The 23,826-nt window shown below is 56.8% G+C and overlaps 2 protein-coding genes and 1 non-coding gene across 4 annotated transcripts in view; 2 read left to right on the top strand and 1 right to left on the bottom strand.

Annotated features, from left to right (window-relative positions):
- Nucleotides 1–81: 81 nt before the first annotated feature.
- On the bottom strand, nucleotides 82–14,695 carry LOC138824823 (E3 ubiquitin-protein ligase makorin-2). The gene is made up of 8 exons (XM_070019161.1): nucleotides 14,591–14,695; nucleotides 9,445–9,573; nucleotides 7,927–8,105; nucleotides 6,401–6,702; nucleotides 5,293–5,507; nucleotides 4,230–4,340; nucleotides 1,102–1,246; nucleotides 82–1,017 (listed from the first exon to the last, which is right to left on the bottom strand). The coding sequence occupies exons 1-8, from the start codon at nucleotides 14,614–14,616 to the stop codon at nucleotides 880–882; spliced, it is 1,245 nt and encodes a 414-aa protein (XP_069875262.1). The 5' UTR covers nucleotides 14,617–14,695; the 3' UTR covers nucleotides 82–879.
- A 154-nt stretch (nucleotides 14,696–14,849) lies between these two features.
- The window catches only part of LOC138824821 (MKRN2 opposite strand protein-like), a 9,507-nt gene continuing 530 nt past the window's right edge, over nucleotides 14,850–23,826 (top strand). The window contains exons 1-4 of one of the 2 annotated variants that reach the window (XM_070019153.1): nucleotides 14,850–15,511; nucleotides 16,787–17,070; nucleotides 21,576–21,625; nucleotides 22,996–23,158. In XM_070019153.1, coding sequence (XP_069875254.1) covers nucleotides 16,853–17,070; nucleotides 21,576–21,625; nucleotides 22,996–23,158 — 431 coding nt within the window. In that variant the 5' untranslated portion in view covers nucleotides 14,850–15,511; nucleotides 16,787–16,852. Of the gene's footprint in view, nucleotides 15,530–16,786; nucleotides 17,071–21,575; nucleotides 21,626–22,995; nucleotides 23,159–23,826 lie in introns of both variants that reach the window. The other variant, XM_070019151.1, reaches the window with a different exon arrangement.
- LOC138824911 (small nucleolar RNA SNORA40) lies at nucleotides 18,052–18,181 on the top strand. The gene has a single exon (XR_011371225.1). It is a non-coding gene; the product is annotated as a small nucleolar RNA SNORA40 (small nucleolar RNA).

Raw genomic sequence — 23,826 nt, 5'->3', positions numbered from 1 at the left:
ACGAGCTCCTTCAAAAGGAACAACACCCCCCACCCCCTTCCCAGCAGAAATGCAGGCGCAGAGCTCGGCTGGAGATGGGCTCAGCCAGGCCCACATCCGTGCCTGCTCCTTCTGAAACCTTTACTGCAGTTAACTGGCAAGGAACGCACGCCACACTCACTCAAGTAAGACAGACATCCGCAGCCCACACCTTTATAAAATATTCAGCTTTTTACAAAAATAGATAAAACTAAGGTTTGGAATAAATGTTCTGCCTTGCAAGTCTGTCTGCACTCCAGTTCAAATCAAGTCACGGTCAGAAACTGTCTTGGGTGCTGTGAAGTTTTCACACAAAAGGGCTGAAGGATGGATGGAGCGGGCCTGGCGGGCCTCAGCCCACAGGTGGTGCTGGCCACCCCCCGCCAGACAGCACGCCTGCCCTGGACCATGCCGTACACGGGAGGGTGGATGGTGGCTGAGTTGGGACGTGAGAGGGACGTCCTCACTCCACAGGCCCAGAGCCACGGGCCAGCGTGTGCAGCGTTCAAGGAGCTCAAGGCCTTCTCACGGCAGGACATTACCATGGCGGGCCTCCCGCGTGGCTGCAGGCGGCTGCTTCTGAGAAAAACTCACAAAGGACAGGAGCCAGGTTTCTTTTCAAAGCAATCAGAGTAGTTGGAAGGGCGAGCTGGTCCCCGGGGGCCGGAGGGACAACTAAAATCAGCTATAAAAATAGTGATCGTGGGGGCGAGGCGCACGTCCTTTTATCCCTTCGCTCTTCCCAGCTGCCCCGAGGTGGGATGAGGCCAGGGGAGGCGCTCTCCGCCCGCCCGGGCCCAGCCCCACGCCACTGCGGGCTCCACCGGGCACCTGGCACAGCCAAGTCGGGAGCACCCCTGACTAGGTTTCTGGCGACTCCACTCCGGAAAGGTGCATGAAGAGATCCCCGAGCTCGGCCACGTCATCGTCGTCCGTGGCGGGTGCCTGCCGCGTCTCCCGGTTCTCGATGAAATCCCACAGCCGCACGGAGTTGAAGAACTGCACAGGAGCCGCGGCGAGGCAGGTCAGGAGAGGCCGCCCTCGGACCCCGCCACCCAGCCCCAGCTCGGACGCCCTTCTCACCCGCACGGTGCCCTCGGAGCTGAGCTGCTTCCGGGGCTTCTCGGGCTCTGCCAGGCGCCCATCAGGGTAGGCGTGGCGGTACAGGCACTTGCTTCCGAAGGGGCAGCTCCCCTTCCCTTGCTCAAAGTACTTGCAAGCCTTCCTCCTGCAGGGAAGGGGGAGGGAGGCGGGAGGAAGAGGCGGCAGGGGGATCCAGAGGCTGCAAGGAGCAAGGCCTCCCACCCTACTGGAGGCCGCTGTGAGCCCTCACCCTCGCCCTCTGGTGCTCTATGCCAAGGTCTGAAGCTCGGCCACCTGCTCTGCCCAAGTCCCAAGAGTGCCCTGCACGTTCCCCCCGTCCCTGCAGCGGCCCTAGACGGCTGCTAGGAAAGCTCGTTTCCCTCGGTCCCCACCCCAGGCAGGACCGCGTGACTCCGGCGCTGTGCTTGAGTTTCTGGTGCAAGGCAAGCTCTCTGCCACTGGAGCCTCAGCGCCAATCAGGTTGCTCTGGTTTTGGTCTCTGGGTGACCCCTGCTGACCCCCCGTTCTGAGGCCCCTCAGGCAGGCATTCTTGCATGGAGAGGCGCGGCCTGGTCACGAGCAAGGTCCTGAGCTGCCAGCCCGGCACGCCCCCCTCCCTCCACACCACCCAGTGTCCCACCTCATGCTTTGTGCTCTTAAAACCAGCATCAAGCAGGGGCTCAGCCCGTCTGTAGCGTGCGCGCGCATGCACACGTGAGTGCGTCTCTGGGCCCGGCTGCCTCCCGCACTTGGCTTCAATCCCAGGGCCTGTGCAGCTGCTCACGTCAGACTGCATCGACCTGCCCGCAAGCATGCAGGGGATCGCCCACCTGTCACCACGGCCCCTTGAGCCGTCCCACGTCCCTGCCGCACCCAGCTGCCCGCAGCACCCCGCCACTGACAGGAATGTTCAAGACCATGCCATCAGGAAGAGTCCCTAGGGTCCCTACCACAGTATACTGGAACATTCCTACTCAGAACCTGTGCGGAGCCCAATGCACCCAGCTGTGCCTGCCTTCCCCTTGTACAGGTGGCACGAGAGGCTTCCTGAGCAGTGAGGAACCTTTTGTTCATCGTTGGAGACAGAGCCTCACCATGTAGGCCACACTGGCCTTGAACTTATGCCTCTCCTGCTTCAGCTTCTTGAGTGTGGGGATTAGGATTTGAGGGAGCCACTAACATGTCACAGTTCCACGAACCTCCCACCGGTGACGATAATATGAGGAGGTTCGGACACTGTAGAAACACAAGTAGGTGGCTTCCTAGGGGGGTAAGCGCCGAGGGCAGCGAGGTGGCTGTGGCGACACCTCCTTTAGTCCGGCCTAGGTCAAGGTCTGTGGAAAGGCAGATGCCTGAAACCCCCAGGAAAAATGTTTTCATAGTTTTCTGGCTCAGGAATCAAAACAAGGGGCTGGGGATGTAGCCTAGTGGTAGAGTGTTCTTCGCCTAGTACGCATGAAGCCCTGGGTTCAATTCCTCAGTGCTACATGGAGGGGAAAATCTGGAAGTGGCCCCTTAGATCAAGTGGTAGAGTGCTGGCCTTGAGCAAAAGCAGCCCGAGGACAGTGCCCAGGCCCTGAGTTCAAGTGCCAGGACTGGCAAAAAAAAATCGCAACAAGAGTAGGCACAAGCACTGGCAGTGGGATGGGGGGAAACGTGCATCTCCATGGCGCCTGCAGCAACAGGACACCAGCAGGTCCCCAAGCAGCCTGTGCGATGCAAACCACAGCAAATAACGGGCGCTGCCAAGCCCGAGCTGGGTCATCTACCCACCGTCAAAATCCAACAGATTTTACACTGGAGCCAAACAATGGAGCCGCTTGTACAGCATTTATAATGCGGAGGGTAAGACCTTAAAGCCAGGCAGGACACAGCTGGAAGCAGCAGGACACAGCTGGGTCAGGAAGTGAGCAAAGAGTAAAGACTGACAAAACCGGAAGTGCGGCCGGCTGACGGCGTCACAGGGAAGGAAAGACTAGGGCAGGGAACACTGGCTGAAGTAACGGCCGGAGGCCAGTGAAGGCCTCACGCGGGGACCGAGACTCGCCTGGCGGTGCCAGCAGTGCCAGATGTTGAAACCCCCCCTCCCCAGCAATTGGTGGCCAAGGACGCGTGGGGAGGGAAGGCAGCTCTGCTGGCAGAGTCGCTTTCCCAGCGACCCAGAAGGGGCGGGCGCCAGCTTGCCTTGGAGAAGGGCGTCTGTAAAGGGCCGAGGGAATCAGGTGCAGAGGGTCTGGGCGGGAGCAGGGCGGCACAGCAGGAGCAGCTCGCGCGTGCGGCCTGGCCTGTGAGACGCCACCTCCAGGACAGCCAGCATCCAGCGGGGTGGCATCCAGCGGGGCGGCAAGCATGCCGGCTCAAGGGAGAGTCCCAGCCCAGGCGGGGAGTGGGAGGCCCGGATTCAAGTGTAGATGGAGAAGTACCAGACCCAACAAGTTCAACAGCAAACCCCTTGCACACCACGTAAAAATTGTTAAAAAGTCATAAAATATTAAATTGGCCAAGATCAAAGGTTGGTTAAGAAAAGAAAAACATCCCAGCACACCGCTATGCTCCATGGCCACGCTCCATCGCCCAGCAATGCTGCTTCACGCAGACCCAGCCCTGGCCATGTCGGTCCCGCTCACCTGCCGCAGGACAAGCCCTGGCCCGCACAGCCCGCACAGCCCATCCCACAACCTCCAGAGCAGCACCCAGCACAGCTGCATTCCCTACACCACACACAGAGCCCCTCAAGACTCAGCTCCCCTCCATCCGGAATGTTCTGGAATATCCCTCATCTCAACAAGGCTCAAGTCCCACACCGAGGCACAGAAACCCAGAGCATGCCCCTCCTCCCTCGGCCTGGGCTTCGCATGTCTGCCTTCTAGCTTCCTGTTTGTGCCACTTCACCTCAGCTGTGGGAGGGGCTGCCATCAGCCTTCCTGGTGCTGCATCTCGGGCAGGAGACCAGGCTGTGACGTGGAAGATCCTCCATAGGTACTGCCAAAGACCCACAGGCGCCATGTCCAGGGTCCCTAGGGGATGCCACCACTCCCTCCGCCAGGACGCCAGGACGCCCCTCACCCCCCCATCCTGGAGCACAGCCTGAGGGGGGAGAGGCTGAACCCCAGCCAGCAGACACTTACCCCATTCCCTGTTTGAAAGCCTCGATCAGCTCGTTCTTTTTATTCTGATCTTCTACCCAATACACACTTGGAATTACGAACTCTGATATAACACGGCACTCCGGACACGACCTGCAGCGAGAACGAGGTGTGTAAGAGGAGGTCGTCCTGGACCCCGCGCGCCTCCGTGGAGCCTGGCTCCCACGTCTACCCGTGGCAGGCGTCCTGCACCTGCAAGCTGGGAGACGCCGCACGGCGCGGAGCGCATCTCCAGAGCAGGACGGGCGCCACGGCTTCCCTCCTCTAGGGCGTCTCAGGGCGGGCGAGGGGCAAGGAGTGCCAGGGGTGTCCCGCCCTTCAGTGAAATGCAGTTACCCCAGGGCCTGCACCCCACTCCTGGAATACACTTCAGGAAGAAAAACATCACAGACGTGCTCACAAGCATGGAGGTGTGCATGGAGGTGTCACAGATGGACACCTCCATCTGTTCACCAGGTGAGCAGATGGACAGAGGCGCGCTGCCCAGCCAACAGACTTATTTACAATGAAGTGGAAAGTGGTGCTGATCTACGCGTCCACAGGGCTGGGCCTTGAAGTGCCACACTACAAAAATGTGACGAGAGGCCACACTGCGCACGTGTCTTTCCACGCCGTGCCCAGAGCAGGCACAGAGAGCCAGAGCCTCCCTCGGCTGCCCGGCTGGGCCCGGCAGTGTCTGCACCAGTGTCCGGTGGATGATGCACTCTGCCCAGGGCGGAGCCAATGCAGAGCCTGTGCCCCCCCCCCAGGACACAGCCCGCAGGAAGCACATGGGGCAGGCACAGCAACTGCCGGGGGCACCTCCGAGGTCAGGCTGTGTAGCATGCACTCGTGACCACAGACCAGTCCAGGGAATCCTCAAGTACAGTGAACAAACAACGATGAAAAAGGGAACCAGGCTGCGGGAGCACCCATGCATGCAACGCTGTGGCTTCTGTGAGCACAGGCTGCGGCCCGGGGCTCCACAGGCCAGGTCTTGGGCAGGGCGCTGAGGCCAGGAGGCGGCGCAGATCCCTGGCCCGGCGGCTGAGGCCTTGGCACTCACTTGATGATGGGGTTTTCGAACTGCTTGGCGCATCGCCACTGGCGGATGCAGGACAAGCAGTAGGTGTGGTTGCAGTTGGACAGAATCCCGAACCTCCGCTCTGAGGCCGACGCCTTCTCCAGGATCACCTCCATGCAGATGCTGCACACTTTGTCCTGACTCGCCTGGAAGGCGAAGGCCTTCTCCATCTCGTGCTCAAACGTCAGCATGCACATCTGCAGGAGACAAGGAGCGGCGGCGTTGACTCCGGACTGGCAGGGAGCTCGGGCAGGATACACGCAGCACACACCTGCGTGGCCACAGTCCCCAGATTCAGATGCCCAGCAGGAGTCACCGGGCCGCAGACACATGCCCTGCAGGACAGGGCTGCCCCCAGCGCAGAGCCAAGCCGCAGAGGACGGGGGTCAGCACCCACCATCGCTGGCACCCCGGCCTCATGGCTCCTGAGTTCCACCCCACTCGGCCACAGTAGAATCAGAAGTGCTGGACTGCGCACCTGCGTGGCGAGCTTGGCGGCACAGCGAAAGGTTTGCAGCGGCAGCTCCTTTGCCACATTTGCTCGCTCGTGGGCACCTGGGTGCCACCTCCGCCAGGCCCTGGCTGGGCCAGCTCGCTGCAGCACCGCGGCTCCCTGCTCCCCTGCATGTCACACCCCTGCCCCAGCCCCATGCACGGTGCGGACGGCACTGGCCCCCCTCCACGGGTCCTCCCGTGTCCTGTGCAAGGCACACAGCCCCGTGCGAGGGAAGCTGCGGGGCCGGAGACGCTCGGAACCTGAAAGGCCCCAGAGTGCAGGCCGCCCGCCCGCAACCAGCCAGACAAGCAGAACCCTGGGGAGAAAGGAGGCTGGGTGAGTGTGAGCACGCATGCGTGATGGCAAGCACACGAACGTGCTTACACGCGTACGCACACACACCCTGCTCCTGTTGTATCTATTCTCGGAACTGTACACTTCTAAGGCCTCTTCTTTTTCTCCTTATTCCAAATTGCTTTTTAAAATGCTGGGATGGCACTGCGCTAACGAGAACGTGAGATGCGCGTCCCGGTGCCACGTGTGCGGCCCGGACGACAGCAGCACGTGGGCCACACCACGCAGGCCCCGCATTACCTTCTCGTGCGCCTTCCTCTGCTCGGGGTCAAAGGGGTGCAGCACGCGCAGCCTGCAGATCTCGCACACGTCCCCGTGCAGGTAGACGCAGGTGTCCCCGAAGCGGCACTCGCCAGCGGCGGCGTAGGGGCAGAGCTGCTCCCCGCCGCAGGAGCCGCCGGCCTCCGCAGCGTCCAGCCCGCTCCTGATGGCGTCCAGGTAGGAGTGCGGCTTGGTCTCCAGGCCCATCTGGGCGTCGCTGCAGCCGCCCGGGTGACTCGCCACGCCCACGGACGTCTTCTCCTCAGCCACGCCACACAGATCTGAGCACAAACACAACCAATGAGAACGGGGCGGCCCAGAGCCAAAACCCAGAGGATTCACCCACTGCCTGTGACCTACGAGCAGCAAGCCTGGAACAGCGAGCGAAAAGAGGCCAAGAGGAGAAAGTGAAAGGAACCGTAGACTCACAACATACCAAAAGCAAGCCCCACAGTACGGGGAGAGAAGGAAAGAACAGAGCATGGTAGTATTAAAAAAAAAAAAAAAAGAACACTAGCCAGGAGCTGATGGCTCACGCCTATAATCCTACCTAGCTACTCAGGAGCCTGAGAGCTGAGGATCGTGGTTCAAAGCCAGCCCAGGCAGGAAAGTCCGTGAGACTCTTATTTCCAAAGAACCACCAGGAAACCAGAAGTGGTGCTGTGGCTCAAGTGGTAGAGCGCTCGGCTTGAGCTGAAGAGCACAGGGACAATGCCCAGGCCCAGAGTTCAAGCCCAACGTCAGGGCCCGAACACTACAAGCTGGGTGCAGGGGACTCCTGCTTATAACCCTAGCTACTTAGAAGGTTGAGATCTGAGGATCATGGTGAAGCCAGCTGGGCAGGAAAGTCCATGCAACTCCACTAAAACTACCAAAAAACTACCAAAAAGCCAGTTGAGCTGTAGCTCAACTGGTAGTATGCTAGCATTGAGCACAAAAGCTCAGGAACAATGTCCAGGCCCAGAGTTCAAGCCCCAGGACGGACAAAAAACAAAAAAACAAAAAAACAAAAGCCTCAGCACTATAGGTGCGGCCTCCGGGGCCCGCCTGGCAGGCACAGGAAGGTGAGCCCAGCCCTGCTTAGCCACGCCGCCCACACGCGAGCCGCCCAGTAGCCTTTCTGGCTGGCAGCCGTGGCCCCACAGACTGGCCAGGAGAACATGCCTGGCTCCAGGCTCACCACTGACAGCCAGACAGCCTTCACGGTGAGGCGAGGCCAACGAACACAGCTCTTGCCACCTGCTAAGAGGACAGAGCAGCCGGCGCCTGCCCCCCCTGCAATGCCAGACCTGATACCAGCAGACGCCGCGCCGACCCATGCATTGGTGGCACACGCTCCCCGCCAAGCCGACACCCCTAAAGATTGCTTTTATGCTCCATGGGGACAAACTAGGGGCTCACTCGCCCATCTGGGGTGCATGCAGCCCCCGCGAGCCCTGGGTGAGGACCCTGGGGGAGAGGAGGCCATGGAGGAGCCCGGGCTGGGTGGGCTGCTGCTCACGCACTGCGGTCTCTGAGAACCAGCGTCCTCTTCTCCCGCTTCCCCGGCTCGTGCGCGTGCATTCTCACGGTGGATGTGGCGAGGTCAGGAGGGTGCGGGCTGTGCGTGCCTGGGGAAGGCCCGGCGTGGGGAACAGGCCCCATGGCGCCGCCTGCTGCCGCTGAGGGCCTGGTGTGATCGTATCTGAACAAAACACACACACACACACGTCACAGCCATGCTGGCCATGCGTGCTGCCTCGCCCCAGACACCTGCCGCTGTCGCTGCCTCTGCCACGTGGCTGAGGTGGCCGCTGGGAGCGTCCGTGAGGACTGCCCGCTAGGGGGAGCGCTGCGCGTGGCCTGCGCGTGGAAGGGTGCATCGCTCAGCATCCGGCAAGAGCAGAAGGCTCGCACAGCGCTGTAGCCCCGGCCAGCCCGGGCAGAGAAGTCCTTTGGTAGAAGAAGCTGCGCACGGTGCCCCATACTTTTATCCTACCTATGACGGGAAGCATAAAACAGGCAGCAGTGCAGAAGTATGCTCAGTGCTGGGGAGGTAGGGGTGGGGTTGGAAACATGGCTCAGCATGGCTGGAGCACCCACCTAGCTTGCATAGACTTTAGTTCAAGCCTTGCTATCACCCACACCCACACCCAAAAAAAAGCTTTTACAATGCATTCCACTCTGCAGACAGGTTTTTGCTGTGCTTTATTTCCCGGGTGCTATGGGTGCTATGGTTTGAAGTCGGACTTAACGCCTGCAGGCCAGCCATCCGTTACCTGAACCACACCCAGCCCACATTCCAGTTTATTAGTTACAAGATTTTTTTCTTTTTTTTCTTTTGTCTGTCGTAGGGCTTGAACTCTAGGCCCGGGCCCTGTCCCTGAGCTCTTCAGCTCAAGGCTAGTGCTCTATCACTTGAGCCACAGCGCCACTTCCAGCCTTTCCTATTTATGTGGTACTAAGAAATCGAACCTAGAGCCTCACGCATGTGAGGCAAGCACTCTACCGCTGAGCCACCTTTCAAACAAAGGCTTTGTGTATATAAATGCTCACTGCACGAGTACTTGTACCAAAAAACCAAAAGGCACATAAATATGTACGGAAGATTAGTTTCAAAAATGATGGTTGCCAGGCACTGGTGGCTCACGCCTGTAATTCTAGGGACTCAGGAGGCTGAGATCTGAGGATCATGGCTAGGAGTCAGCCTGGGCAGGAAAGTCTCTCATCTCCAATGAACCACTGAACAGTTGAAAGTGGAGCTGGGGCTCAAGTGGTAAAACTCTAGTTTTGAACAAAAAAGCTCATGACAGCACCAGGCCCTGAATTCACGCCCAAGACCAGTACAAAAACGAAAAGATGACACACAAACATTACTCAGCAAAATTACAGCAAGGAGATAAAGTGCCGGCAGAGGAAGAGTCTAGGACCTGCTAAATGGGGTAAAATAGATATAAAACATTATACTTTACGCTTCTCATGGTTTGAGATGATGTTCCATTACTTTTGAACTGAACACCGCCCGCATCCCCACCCAGCCTTACCTGCACCTGGTTCCGTAGGCGCAGAAGCCCTTCTGGTAGTACTTGCAGATGGTGGACGGCTTGCTGTTCGCCAGGTCATGCGAGAACAGGCACTGGCTGCCCTCCCGACACACGCCGTGCATGAAGTACCTGAGAGAGACAAGAGCACACAGCTGTCTCTCGCACGCATATGAACTCAGCACATGTTCAACCCCACAGACACGGACTAAGCAAATGCTATTACGCTGATCTGCACAAGATACGTATTATCTTCAATTCGAAAAATGAGTACAAAGCCGGGCGCCAGTGGCTCACGCTTGTAATCCTAGCTAATCAGGAGGCTGAGATCTGAGGATCACGGTTCAAAGCCAGCCTGGGCAGGAAAGTCCGTGAGACTCTTATCTCCAACAAACCACTAGAAAACCGGAAGTAGTGCTGTGGCTCAAGCGGCAGATCACTCACCTTGAGCTGAAGAGCTGAGGGACAGCGCGCCCAAGCCCAGAGATCAAGCCCCATGACCAACCCCCCCCCCAAATTAGTATAGATGTCTACTACAAGGACCGCTTTTCTGGAAGAAAAATTAATACTCCCAGAAGTTTCTATCTGAAGATACATCCTTCTGAAATAAGATGTGTTAAGTATGAAAAATGTGAGCCTCCTCATGTAGAAAATACTTCTTGCTGTGCTATCACCACTGAGTTTTTAAAGGGTATGACCATTCTGGGCAGGCAAGGTTGTGGACTCTATCTCCAATAAACCCCCCAAAATCCAAAAGAGGAGCTGTGGCTCAAGAAGTGGAGCATTAGCTTTGAGCAGAAAGCTCAGGGATAACACTCACGCCCTGAGTTCAAGCCCTGGACCAGTGTGCATGTGCACACGCACACATGCATATACACACACACAAGAAGCAAGATCCCCTATCCTAAAAAAGAACCAGGGAAAAACAGTAGAGTAGCTCAGCTGTAGAGCACCTGCCTGACCGTGAGTCCCAAGACTGCTAACAAATTGTATATAACGTATATGATGTGTGTATACAACATACATGCATGTAATTATAGTTATTGAAATTGTCGTGCTGGTATTACAGCTTGAAGTCAAGGCTCCATTGCTCTCATTTGTTCTTGCTGCTCAAGGCTGGTGCTTTACTTGAGCCACACTCTCACTTCCGGATTTTTGCTGGTTAGCTGGATATAAGTCTCATGGACTTTTATGTCTTGGTTGACTTCAAACTGTAATCTAAGCCACCAGAGTAGCTAGGATGACAGATGTGTACCACGAACACCCAGTCAATTATAATACACACACATACACATGTGCACACACACACACCTACACCCCCCCCCCAAAAAAGCAAGGAAATAGAGGAGACCCTAGACCTAGACCCGGTCTATAAATGGGGAAAAGGGGCTGATGTGGACAAGAGTTGGACAGTTTCTTGAAAACACATTTGCCATAATGGTGTTTACCCAAAAAACAATACACATCCACATGAATACTTGTATCTGATGGTCCAAGACAGGGAGCCCAAATATCCAACAACTCACCAACTGACAAAATTTCACACCTGGTGCTGGTCAAGATGGCGGCCAAGCAGGAGGGAGTGACCTTGCTCTCTCCAGTCAGACAGTAGGATCCTAACGCACACTTCACCCCAAGAGATCGACAACAAGAAGAACATAAACAGAGACTCACAGGAATGAAGAACTTACACCTCACACACTCACCCCCCGCGCCCCCAGCCTAGCTCCACAGCACAGCTAAGCAGCCGGAGCCGCTCCTCAGCTGCCCAGGGCCGGACCAGCACAGACAGCGACAAAGATCAGCAATGTGAACCCAGCACCCAGAGACAGAAAATGTTCTCAACACCGCTGGTCAGCCCAGAACCAAGGCCAGCAGCTGTGAGTGTCCTGCTGGGGACGGGAGACCAGGACTGGTGGGGACCCAGAGTGCTGGCCCAGACCCCTCCCCCCCGCCTGAAGGCAGACTCCTTCCTCACCTCCCTGCCCCCCCTCCCCGCTCCATCTGCTTCCAGCAGAGGACCACCAGGACCAATACCGGGTGGGCACGAGGACCCTGTGTCCAACACCACCCTGGCTGAAGCAGAAAAACCTGATCTGCCAAAAGAAGGGGGGATACTCTCCCCCACCTACAGGGAGAGCCAGCTCTTCTAAAGGTCACTCCCACCCCAGAGGCCTGAATCTAGGCCCCCCAGCCTCCATCCCAGGCCTGACCGAGCACACCAGCCCAAGGAGAGCTGGCCAGCCCGGGGCACCCACGCGGAACCAGTCCACCTAGTGCAAGTTAGCCCTGGAGCAAGTGCATGCCAGCCATCAGCCATGCAAGCGGCCAGGACCACAAACCCACCGACCCAGAACACGAGTGGAGACGATCTCCCGCACTGCCCGGTGGGAACCCACCCAGGGGTACACTCCTGTCCCAATCCAGGACTGGGGGGGGGAGACAGTGGGAACCTGCGCCCTCCCCCTCTACCTCTGAGGGGGTCCAGGTGCTCAACGCTGTCCTGTCCTGTCCTGTCCGCCTCCACCCGGCCTCTCTGCAAAGAGACGCCAGTTCAGGACTGGCCAGGGGTCAGTCCCCACTGGGCTAGTGGGGATCCACCTACCCCGGATACAGAACCAGATCAAGATACCAGACTGCTGTGCACTACATACTAGGAACACGTCACTGGGCCCAAGCCTAGGCCTGAACACCAGACTGACCCCACACCACACAGCCCCAACCACTGAGCAGGACATATTATGCTATCCGCACCACCCAGAGCTGAAGACGCTAAGTCTGACAGATCCATCCAGTGAGTCACTCCACCACCACACTTCACAACCCCGACGACCTCCACAGCCCCTGCACCCAAATGCATACAAGAAGATTACAAAACTCATCAACAACCAAGACAACAACAAACCAAATCCAAAAGCCAACAATCCAAGTGAAGAAGAGATGGAGGACAAAAGAACCATCAAAGAAATGATGAGAGAACTGGTCGAAGACATAAAAGGGATATCCAAAAGCAAATAGAATGAAAGGAGGAAATGACAAAGAAGACACAAATCACACAAAAAGACAGAGAAAAATGGAACACTACACACCTCATTAAGAGATGATATTAACACCATGAGAGCTGACCTTAACAAAGAACTTGGAAGTATAAAAGTTTTGATTTCACAAGTGCAAACCACAGTTGAATGGCACAGCAACAGAACATGTGAAATGGAAAACAGAATCAGGAGCTGGGCATAAAATAGAAGAATTAGAACAACAACAACAACAACAAATCCAAGGCATGGAAAAATATTCAGCACATGCCAAAAGAAAATCCAAGAATTGACAGACTCAGCCAAAAGATCCAATTAACGCAGTCAGAACTGATGAGCAGAGGAATTCAAAACTAAAAGCACTAAAACTTATTCAATAAAGTAACAGAAAACTTCCCCAAGACTGAGAGAAAATCTCATACACTTGGCAGAGGCATACAGAACTCCCACTAAACAGGATCCAAAAAATACTTCTAGACAGTGAAAGTGAAAACACTGGACTTAAAAAGCAAGGAATTCATCTTATTTATTTATCTTTGCCAGACTTGGGGCTTGAACTCTGGGCCTGGGTGTGGTCCCTGATCTCATTTTTGCTCAAGGCCAGTGCTCTTCGACTAGAGCCACAGTGCCACTGCTAGCTTTTTCTGTGATAAATTGGAGATAAGAGTCGCATGGACTTTCCTGCCTGGGCTGTCTTTGAACCATAATCCTCAGATCTCAGCCTCCAGAGTAACTAGGATGACAGGCGTGAGCCACGGGCACCCGGTGGGCCTGTCTCTTTAATGATAACAGACTCATGCCGCCTCGCCCAGCTCCTGAAAGTAACTTTATACAATATTTTCTAATACTTTCTTGCACAGGAGACAGCATTTCACAGTGCTGAACTTTCCACTTAGGGCCTGGCTTGTCTAGCATGCCTGAGGCCCTGGGTTCGATTCCTCAGCACCACATACACAGAGAAGGCCGCGAGTGGTGCTCAAGAGGCAGGGCGCTGGCCTGGAGCACAGAGAGGCTCCGAGGCAGCGCCCACCCCGAGTTCAAAATGAAAACACAACTTTCCACGCGGATGGTTCTACCGGGCCCAAGCTGCGGCCCGTGGAGCGGCGGGGCGCGGGCTCTGCAGCTGCGTGAGGGGTGCTCGGCCCATGCGCAGGCGCCCAGCTCCGCGAGACGCGATCCCCGAGCCCGCCGGCGTGCGCCCGAGAGGAAGCGGCGCGCCCACAGCCCCACACACGGGGGGGGGGCCGCTGAGGGCGGGGGCGCTGGGGGCGGGGAGGGGGCGCCGCTGAGGGAGGGGCGCTGGGGGCGGGGCGCTGGGGGCGGGGAGGGGGCGCCGCTGAGGGCGGGGCGCTGGGGGCGGGGAGGGGGCGCCGCTGAGGGCGGGTGCGCGCGCGCTGGGGGCGGGGAGGGGGCGCCGCTGAGGGCGGGTGCGCGCGCGCTGGGGGCGGGGAGGGGGCGCCGCTGAGGGCGGGGAGGGGGCGCCGCTGGGGGCGGGGAGGGGGCGCCGCTGGGGGCGGGGAGGGGGCGCCGCTGGGGGCGGGGAGGGGGCGCCGCTGGGGGCGGGGAGGGGGCGCCGCTGGGGGCGGGGAGGGGGCGCCGCTGAGGGCGGGGGCGCGCGCGCGCTGGGGGCGGGGGCGCGCGCGCTGGGGGCGGGGGCGCGCGCGCTGGGGGCGGGGAGGGGGCGCCGCTGAGGGCGGGGGCGCGCGCGCTGGGGGCGGGGAGGGGGCGCCGCTGAGGGCGGGGGCGCGCGCGCTGGGGGCGGGGGCGCGCGCTGAGGGGGGGAGAGGACGCGCGCGCGCTGGGGGCGGGGGCGCGCGCTGGGGGCGGGGCGCGCGCTGAGGGGGGGAGAGGACGCGCGCGCGCTGAGGCGCTGCCCGCCGACCCTCGCTAACTCGCCGGGCTCAGGTGCAGCCGCAGGCCGGCGGGGCCCGGGCGCGCGCCTGCGCGAGGCCGCGCCCCTCCCTCCCTCCCTCAGCGGCCTCGCCTCCCCCGCCCGTCCGCCCCAGGGCCCGCGCCGCCGCCCCGGGCCTCGACCCGCCACCGCGAGCCGCGGGGCGGCTTTCTGCGAGTCCCGCGGCAGCCTCAGTTTCGGGCCCGCGGCGCCGCGCGCTGACCTGCACGTAACCTGCTTGGTGCTCATGGCGGCCGGCTGCGGGGCCGTCGTCGCGCCTCCGCCGCCGCCTCGCCGCCGCCGCCCGACCCGCGCAGCCGCGTCACGGCGCCCCACGTGCAGCACCTTTGTAGCGCCGGCCGGAAACCGCGCCCTCGTCACAATTGGTTCCGCCCCGCGGGCGGGGGCGGGCCTTCCGGGAGCTCGGGGCGGAGCCAGCCTGGCTGCGGGGACCGCGGGCCGCAGGCCTCCCTTCCCCTGCCCGGCCCGCCCGAGCGCCTGGGCGTCCGCGCCCCGCGGCGCCGCGCCCCTGCCCGGGGTCACCCCCGCCCCGCAGCGCCGCGCCCCTGCCCGGGGTCACCCCCGCCCCGCAGCGCCGCGCCCGCCGGGCCCCCGCCGCGCCCCCCGCCCGGCCCGCGCCGGCTTCCGCTCCCCCGGGGCCAGCGCGGGGCAGCCCCCGCTCGCTCGCCCCGCGCTCGTCTCATTCCTTCTCCTGCTGTTCTCGTGGAACTCGGGCCTCAGACGGCTTGAGGTCGGCTCCGGCCAAGCCACAGCACGTCCGAAGCTAGCGAACCGAGGTGGAGGAAGGAACCGGAGAAGCTGGGGAGACGCAGACTGCGGGCCCGCGCGGGAGCCGTCCGGAGCAGCCTCGGGACACACACCCTCTATGAATTGTGCATTTTGGTTTTATCCGTAATATAAATAGGATTGAAGATGCTGTGATGTGTCAAATAATGCACCTCCTTCTCTGTCCATGATGTGCGCACACACACGTATATATGTCTGCACTCGGCCACACGGCGCCGCCGGCCTCGGGACTAACGATCTGACGGTGTTTCTGGAAGCCGGTGATTGCCAGGTCCTTGAGCGGCAGCTAGAGCCTGTCTGCCTGGCTGTCAGGAGAACACGGGCACCTGTGTAGTCTGTGAGTGACAGGAGGCTGGTGGGTATTTCCTGTGCCCAGCACGTTAAACTCAGGAAGTGCGCGGGAGGAAACACCCCGGGCCTCTGTTGTGGTGGGGAGCCCTCCTCAGAAGCTCTCACCTTAAGGCTGCTTCTGCCTGAGCAGGGACACAGTCCGGGTGCAGAGCGCAGGGTTATGACGCACTCATCCGAAGCCTGGATCACCAAGGCTGGGGAAAGGTCCAAAATGAGAGAAACCCCAGCCCTCAAACCATAATAGGGTTAACTTAATAATAGTAAATGCCTAGTAACCTACTGTTAGTTACTATTCTTGGGAAAATGGAGGAGAAATGAGAAGCCTTGCTTTTTTTTCCCCTTGTATTTGTATGCAGTTGCTTAAAGTTATTTTAAATTGGAAAATAATGATGGGTGATGGATTTTCACTCAGGAAATAGTGCAGTAACCCTAAAGACCCAGAATAGCCCCAGACCCCAGAAATTACCTCTGCCCCTCCCTGGCAATCTCTCCACCTGGAACAATCACACTCTGGATTTCTCACTTTACAGAATAACTCAATGGCCAAGCAGCCTAGAAAGATTACAGGTATTTATGCAACACAAAAGTGAATGCCAGGCTGGGAAGGTGGCTCAGTGGTAGAGTGCTTGCCTAGCAGGTATGAAGCCCTGGGTTCCATTCCTCAGAACCATATACACAGAAAAAGCCAGAAGTGGTGCTGTAGCTCAAGTGGTAGAGTGCTAGCCTTAAGCAAAAAGAAGCTCAGGGACAGCGCCCAAGCCCTGAGTTCAAGCCCCAGCACCAGCAAAAAAAACAACAAAAATGAACGCCAGTAATGCTATATATTCTCCTTGGAGCCAGGAACAGAGCCCAGTGTCTATGAACACAGGCAATCACAATTTTCCACAAAACTGCCCAAGGCTGAATGCATGAGTTTATTTTTCTTGGACAAAGAAAGAAAGAGAAAAGAAAAAAAAAATTCCCACAACCCAAGAAGCCCCCAGACTTGTGGGAGAAACAAAATGAATTAAACAATAGTTCTGGTAGTACTGTAAGTCTAATGCTAGAAGCGCACACACACACACACACACACACACACACACACACACACACACGGAAGCTAAGACAGGAGGCATAGAAAGTAGGGCTTTAATGAATGAGTGGGAGCTGGATACTATCCACTACGAAATGAAACCAACACATCAGACTTGCTCTTTAAGAACGCAGCCTGTGTGCTGGCTGGTTACTGGTTAACCACACGGTTTGGGTTTGCCTTCCTCAGGTTACTCTCTGCGGGCTCATTTGCTGGCTGTGCGAGCAGGAAAGGGAAGTCTCCAGAGCCCCGGAGATGCATTGTGCTGAGGCCGGGAGGCCTTTAATTAAATTCGACCACTGCAAGATGTCCATCTACAGCTTCGGGGTGCCACAGCGCTGCCCCCTTTGCCAGCAGGACGTGGGCTCAGCCAGGCTGGAGGAAGCCCCGATCAGCATCTCCAGCCCACTTACCAACGGGCATCAGGAAACATGTTCCTTCCTCCTCAGACCAACCCAGGGCACGTTTCTTAGGTACCGAGTCTCTTGTGTTGTGCTGACTTTGCAAGCTTGGCCTTATGGCACACAGTCACTTTCTCTTTCTAATCTGTGCTGTGCGGTGTGGGTTGGTGGGCAGTCCTTCTGGTGTGGGGGCCTGACGTCCTGATTGATACCTATGGGTTTCTGTTTTATCAACATGAATGGTGTGCTGGGCGCTGGTGGCTCACGCCTATAATCCTAGCTACTCAGGAGGCTGAGATCTGAGGATCTGGGTTCAAAGCCAGCGCGGGCAGGAAAATCTGAGAGACTCTTATCTCTAATAAACCACAGAAAACCGAAAGTGGCACTGTGGCTCAAGTGGTAGAGCGCTCACCTTGAGCTAAAGAGCTCAGTGACAGCACCCAGGCCCCGAGTTCAAAGCCCCACGAGTGACAAAAACAAAAAACAAAACAAAACAAAAAATGGTGTGGGAACTCATACCTACTATCCCAGCGGTTCAGGGGGCAGAGATCTGGGCAAAAGTTATCGAGACTCCATCTCAACCAACAAGCTGAGCCCAGTGATGTTCACTTATCATCCCAGTTATGCAAGGTGCATACATAGGAGGGTCACAGTTTGGGCTGGTTTGGGCACAAAAGCCAATTCAAAAAATAAAGCAAAAAGGGCTGACAGTGTGGCTCAAGTGGTAGAGCACCGGTCTAGCTAGTGTAAGCCCTGAGTTCAAACCTCAGGAATGGAAAACAAAACAATAGCAAAAAACCCAAGCAGGCAACAATGTGTGGCCAGAGGCACATCGTAGCGGCACAGCACTTGTGTCACACACAGCGAGCCTCAGGTTTCATTCCCAGCTTGTCCAAGAGGAAACAGACAAAAGGAGAGAGAGAGGGGGGAAGGCGGGGGAGGGGGCATGTACACCTCCCTGCAATGACACGGGCAATCATACACCACAATCCACGAACAACCCCGCAGAAGGGATTTTAGGAGGGGAAAATATGTGTGAAGAGCCCAACTTGGAGCACTTGCCTGTTTGTGTCTTGTTTAATTTGTGACACAGCCTTACAGACAGGTGTAAACAGCCAATGCTGTTTTGCAACTCAGAACTCATTGCTGAATATGAGATTCTGGTAGGTTAAGAAGGATTATGAGGGCTGGGAAGGTAGCTCAGCGGTAGAGTGCATGCCTTGCAAGCATGAGGCCCTGGGTTCAATTCCTCAGCACCACATAAACAGAAAAAGCTGGAAGTGGCGCTGTGGCTCCAGTGGTAGAGCGCTAGCCTTGAGCTGAAGAGCTGAGGGACAGCGCCCAGGCCCAGAGTTCAGGCCCCATGACCGGCAAAAAAAAAAAAAAAAAAAAGAAGGAATATGATTCCTCCAGCAGTTGGCAATGAGAATAGAGTTGATGTAACAGAAAGAAAGAAAGAAAAAAGTCTAACTTGTAAATGCCCCCGCAGGTAATTCAGAAACAACAACAACAAAAAATGATTTGGGATAGTTCATCACTTGTGTGACAAGCAGGTACTATGTGCAGAGCCTGAAGGGCTAGTACTTAGACTGTCTTTTGTTTTCCCTTGTTCAGTCATGGGGCTTGAATTTTGGGTCTGGGCCCTGTCCCTCAGCTGTTCAGCTCAAGATGAGCGTTCTACCACTTCAGCCATAGCGCCACTTCTGGTTTTCTGATGGTTAATTGGAGATAAGAGTCTCACGGACTCCTTCTGGGGCTGGCTTTGATGGTGATCCTCAGATCTCAGCCTCCTGAGTAGCTAGGATGACAGGTATGAACCAGTGGCGCCCGGCTTTTAGACTGTTTTGTATGGAAGGGAACTCACTCAACAGGAAGGACGTGTGTGTGTGTGTGTGTGTGTGTGTGTGTGTGTGTGTGTGTGTGTGTGTGTGTGTGTGTGTGTGTGTGTGTGTGTGTGATCCTCCAGGGATGGCACTTAGCTCTTCCACTGAGCCGCACCCCACCTTATGTCCAGGGCTAGCGCTGGTCTCTTCCTGCTGCAGACGTCATCTGGCTTTGCATCCAGCTGGAGGTGCAGGCAAGAAGATCTGGAGTTTGAGGCCACCTAGGGCTATATAGTGAGACTCACTAAAATACTACTACTAATTATTATTATAAAGGATGGATTCCAAAATCACGAGAAGAGGCTGTGCCCCATGGTCTGTGGAGCTGCTGGTAGTGACTAAATCAATGGCCCTGCCAGGAGCTACCAGCCCGGCTCAGGGCTCCGCCCTGGTCTCCTCTCCCCCACTCCCCCCCCCCCCCAGCTGCTGTAAGCAGCAGGCACTGGTCAGCCTGCAGGTTCCCATCTTGATTCTTCCACGAAGAAGCCAGGCTCCTCCCCGACTCTGGGTGGCTCCAAGCTGGCCAGCAGAGGAGGCACAAGCCAGCCCCAGCCTCTCCCCTGTGCTTCCCACCCACCAGCTTGCCTGGCCTCCACTCATAACCATCCAGGACCCTGGGACTCCCACTGTTGGTTAAGAGGCTCGTGCTAACTGAGTTGGATTCCAGAAGCTTGCAGCTGTGTGCTGTCACACCAAACAAGCCTCGGGATAACGTGACATTGCTTTTGGATTGGTCCTTAAAAAAAAGTGCCGGTGGCTCACTCCTGTCGACCTAGCTACTCAGGAGGCTGAGCTCTGAGGTCACGGTTCCTAACCAGCCAGGACAGGAAAATCCTTGAGACTCTTTTTTTTTTTTTTTTTTTTTGGGTCTGGTCGTGGGGCCTGTACTCTGGGCCTGGGTGCTGTCCCTCAGCTCTTTAGCTCAAGGCTAGCACTCTACCACTTGAGCTACAGTGCCACTTCCGGCTTTTTTCTTTTTGCTTATGTGGTGCTGAGGAATCGAACCCAGGGCCTCAGGCATGCAAGGCAAGCGCTCTACCACTGAGCCACCTTCCCAGCCCTTATCTCCAATGAGCCACCAGAAAACTAGAAGTGGCACTGTGGTTCAGTGGTAGAGTGATAGCCTTGAGTTCAGGGGCAGCGTCCAGGCCCAGAGTTCAAGCCCCATGACTGACAAAAGGAAAAAAATTAGTTTTTTTCCCCCTGGGGCTAGGGATGGAAGTTGGGCTCTGCACATGCTCAGAGAAGCACTGCCTGTAAGCTCCCCCCTTGCCCCTCCCCACTTTAATGTACAGATCTAATGCAATTCCAATCAAAATCTCAACACATTCTCTTCTGGACTTGCAAAAGTAAAACTTAAAATGGAAAAGCCAAGGATAATCAGGAGAACCCACACAGAAACAGCAAATTATTATTTCAGCTTTATATCACTGTTTTTGAAAGGAACCAAAAAGCAAAAGAATGTGTTTTCTTTCCCACAATGCCCTGCTGGTCTGCCTGGTGGTCCTTCCTCCTTTGTGCAGGTTAACGTTTCCACCAGGCGGGGTTCCCCTTTGCCTGTTTTATGGTGCTGGGGCTGAGCTGGGGTCTGGGCTTGGGGTCTGGGCCAGGGTGGCTTGGAACGAGAAGGGCCTCTGATACTTCTGGATTCAGCTGCAGTAGCCTGAAAGTGGGGAGCCCTCCCGCAGAAGGGAGTGAGGAGCCCCACCGGCAAATGACTTCCATGCGGACCCCAGGAGCCCCAGGAGGATGCGAAGTTCCACTTCAGAAGGAATGGCCTCTGCGGTCCAAGCAAATACAGCAGCAGGGAGTATTTCTGACCTCAAGTGCACCCCTCAACCAGTGACCCAGAGCTGTCACCACCGGGGGCGCCACAGCACTCTGACAGCTGACTCTCTAGCTTTGTTATTTTCAAGACAAATGAGAGATCTGGGCGCTGGCGGCTCACGCCTGTAATCTTAGCCACTCAGGAGGCTGAGATCTAAGGATCGAGGTTTGAAGCCAGCCTGGAGACTCTTATCTCCAATGAACCACCAGGAAACCAGAAGTGGAGCTGTGGCTCAATGTAGTAGAGTGCTAACCTTGAGTGGAAAAGCTCAGGGACAGGCCCAGGCCCTGAGTTCAAGCTCTAGGACTGATAAAAACAAAAACAAAACAACAAATGAATGAGAAGACTTTTATCCTAAATGATCTTGCTCCCTTCCCCCATCCTCAAGAAAGGAAGGCAGTTTTTTTTTTGTTGGTTGTGGGGCTTGAACTCTAGGCCTCGGCGCTGTCCCTCAGCTCTTCAGCTCAAGGCTAGTGCTCACCACTTGAGCCACAGTGCCACTTCTGCCTTTTTCTGCTTATATGGTGCTGAGGAATCGAACCCAGGGCCTCATGTATACAAGGCAAGCGCTCTACCACTGAGCTGCCTTCCCAGCCCCAGGAAGGCAGTTCTGCACGCCTTTTGGTCCTGATGGCACAATATCAACAATATCAACAATTCTTCCTTCTTTTTTTTGGAGGATGCAGTAGGCCAAACACACAGAAACAAGAAAAATAACCCTTGATCGCTGGTGCAGTGGTACACACCTGCAGTTCCAGCTGCTCCGGAGGGTGAGGTGGGAGGGGTGTGTGCGCCCAGGAGTTCGAGACCAGCTCAGGCAGCACTGTCAATGCACACAGACGATGACGCGATGGCCTTTCTTTCAGGGAGTACGATGGGCAGTCTGATCTTCATGTTGGAATAACCAATACCACAGGTGAGTATGTTCTCACACCCCTTGTAGCTCATCAGCCCCACAGTCAGGATGGGAAGACAGGGCCTTACATACGTAGGCAAGAGCCACACCCTGGCTCTACTGGTCTTGGGTTTTGAACGTGAGGCCTGGGCGCTGTCCCTGAGTTCTGCTCAAGGCTAGAGCTCTATCACTTTCAGCCACAGCTCCACTTCTGTTTTCTGGTGGTTCGTTGGAGCTTAAGAGTCTCAGGAACTTTTCTGTCTGGGCTGGTTTTGAGCTATGATCCTCAGATCTCAGCCTCTTGAGTTGCTAGGATTACAGGCATGAGCTACCGGTAGCTGGCTCGACTAGATGTATAAGAGAGGAAGAAACAGATGTCCAGAGAGGCTGAGTTGCCCAAAGATGTCAGTTTCTGTGTTGGATCCAGAACTGGGATCTGATCTCAAGTCCCCAAATGCCCAACTCACACCTACTGCCAGTGGTGTCCTGTGTTTGAGAAGCTGCAGGGATAAAATAGGGGCAGGGAGCTGGGTGCTGGCGGCTTACTGCTATAACCCTAGCTACTCAGGAGGCTGAGGTCGAAGGATCATGGTTTGAAGTTAGCTTGGGTAGTGAAGTCTGTGACTTTTATCTGCTTCACTAGCAAAAAGCTGGAAGCTTTTTTAAGCTTTTAAGCTGGGGCTTAAAGGATACAGCAACAGTTTTGCCTGGAAAGGCTAAGGGAGAGTTCTCAGGCCCTGAGTTCAAGCCCCAGTACTGGTGTACCTCCCCCCTCCCAAAACAAAATCCCACAGAAGTTAAACAGAAACCCCACCAGCACAGGCTGGAGTGCGGTAGAGTGCTTTTGCAGCATGTGCATGCGTGTGCACGCACACACACCGCATAGAAAGATGACACAAAATGTTTCTTTTTTTTTTGGGGGGGGGTCCAGTCATGGGGACTGAACTCTGGGCCTGGGCGCTGTCCCTCAGCTCTTCAGCTCAAGGCTAGCGCTCTACCACCTGAGCCACAGCGCCACTTCCGGCTTTTTTCTTATGTGGTGCTGAAGAATTGAACCCAGGGCCTCGAGCATGCAAGGCAAGCGCTCTACCACTGAGCCACCTTCCCAGCCCCCACAAAATGTTTCTTTGGCAGCAGATTTCACCCAGAGTTTTTTTTCCCTGCAGAAGGCGCAGAGGGCGCCCCCTGCAGGCCGCCGTAGCTGGTGCTGCCAGCAGCCTCACTCCTGGCTCAGTACATCAGCTGTGAGTGACCAGAAACTTACAGCGGGGCTTTTTAAACTGTCAGATGCACCTGACCTTTTCTGAGATGAGCTGGATGTGCCCAGGCTGGTCCTGCACGCCTGGGCTCAAGTCCGGAGTCGGCCTCTGAACGGCCCTTTGCGTTTGCAGGGGTCGTGTACCATTACACGGCGCTGGGCGTCCAGCGGGACCGGGCGGGGTGGGAGCAGAGCCTGAGCGTCCCCCTGGTGCAGCCGGGCCTGTTCGCACTGATGGACCAGTGGGACAAGTACCTGGAGGACTTCTCTGCCGCAGGGGCCTGGCTGCCCCACAGGTAAGCAGCCGCAGGCCCTTCCCGGCTCCCACCTGTCACCAGTGGGTCCCTGTGTACTCCCGGGGCGCCTGAGGTGTCCTGCAGAGGGTGCTGCACCGATGCAGCCATGGCCGGTGGGTCTCTGGGTGGCTTCAGCCCTCAGGGTCCCGGGACGCTCTGGAAGTGCTTCCCAGCTGCTCCTGAGACTTCTCTCCCGTTCCCTTTTTCTTCTCTCCTTTCCTTTCTCCCTCCCGATTTAATTGAAATACAGTCCCCCTATGAGGCCCCGCCTAGCCTCAAACTCCTCCTGACCTGGCCTGGCGAATCCAAGCGGCTTTAAAGCTCAGACAGCCAGGTACCCGTGGCTCACGCCTGTAATCCTAGCTACTCAGGAAGCTGAGATCTGAGGATCACAATTTGAAGTCAGGCTGGGCAGGAACTAGTCGGCAAGATTCTCATCTCCAACTAACCACAACAGCCAAAAGTGGCGCTGTGGCTCCAAGTGTTAGAATACTAACCTGGAGCAAAAAAGCGTAGGGACAGCACCCGGGCCCCAAGTTCAAGCCCCATTACTGAAACCAAAGCAAACCATAAAGCTCAGCCTTCTGAGGGTCCAGGCACGGCGGTGAACCTGCTCATCCGGGCACTCAGGAGGCCGAGGCCGGAGGATCACCCAAGCCCAGGAGTGT

The sequence above is a fragment of the Dipodomys merriami genome, unplaced genomic scaffold, assembly GCF_024711535.1.
Source record: "Dipodomys merriami isolate MVZ:Mamm:240054 unplaced genomic scaffold, mDipMer1.0.p SCAF_13, whole genome shotgun sequence".
NCBI classification, from domain to species: domain Eukaryota; kingdom Metazoa; phylum Chordata; class Mammalia; order Rodentia; family Heteromyidae; genus Dipodomys; species Dipodomys merriami.
The sequence above is the reverse complement of the archived record's forward strand: the minus strand, read 5'-3'. Positions and strand labels throughout refer to the sequence as shown.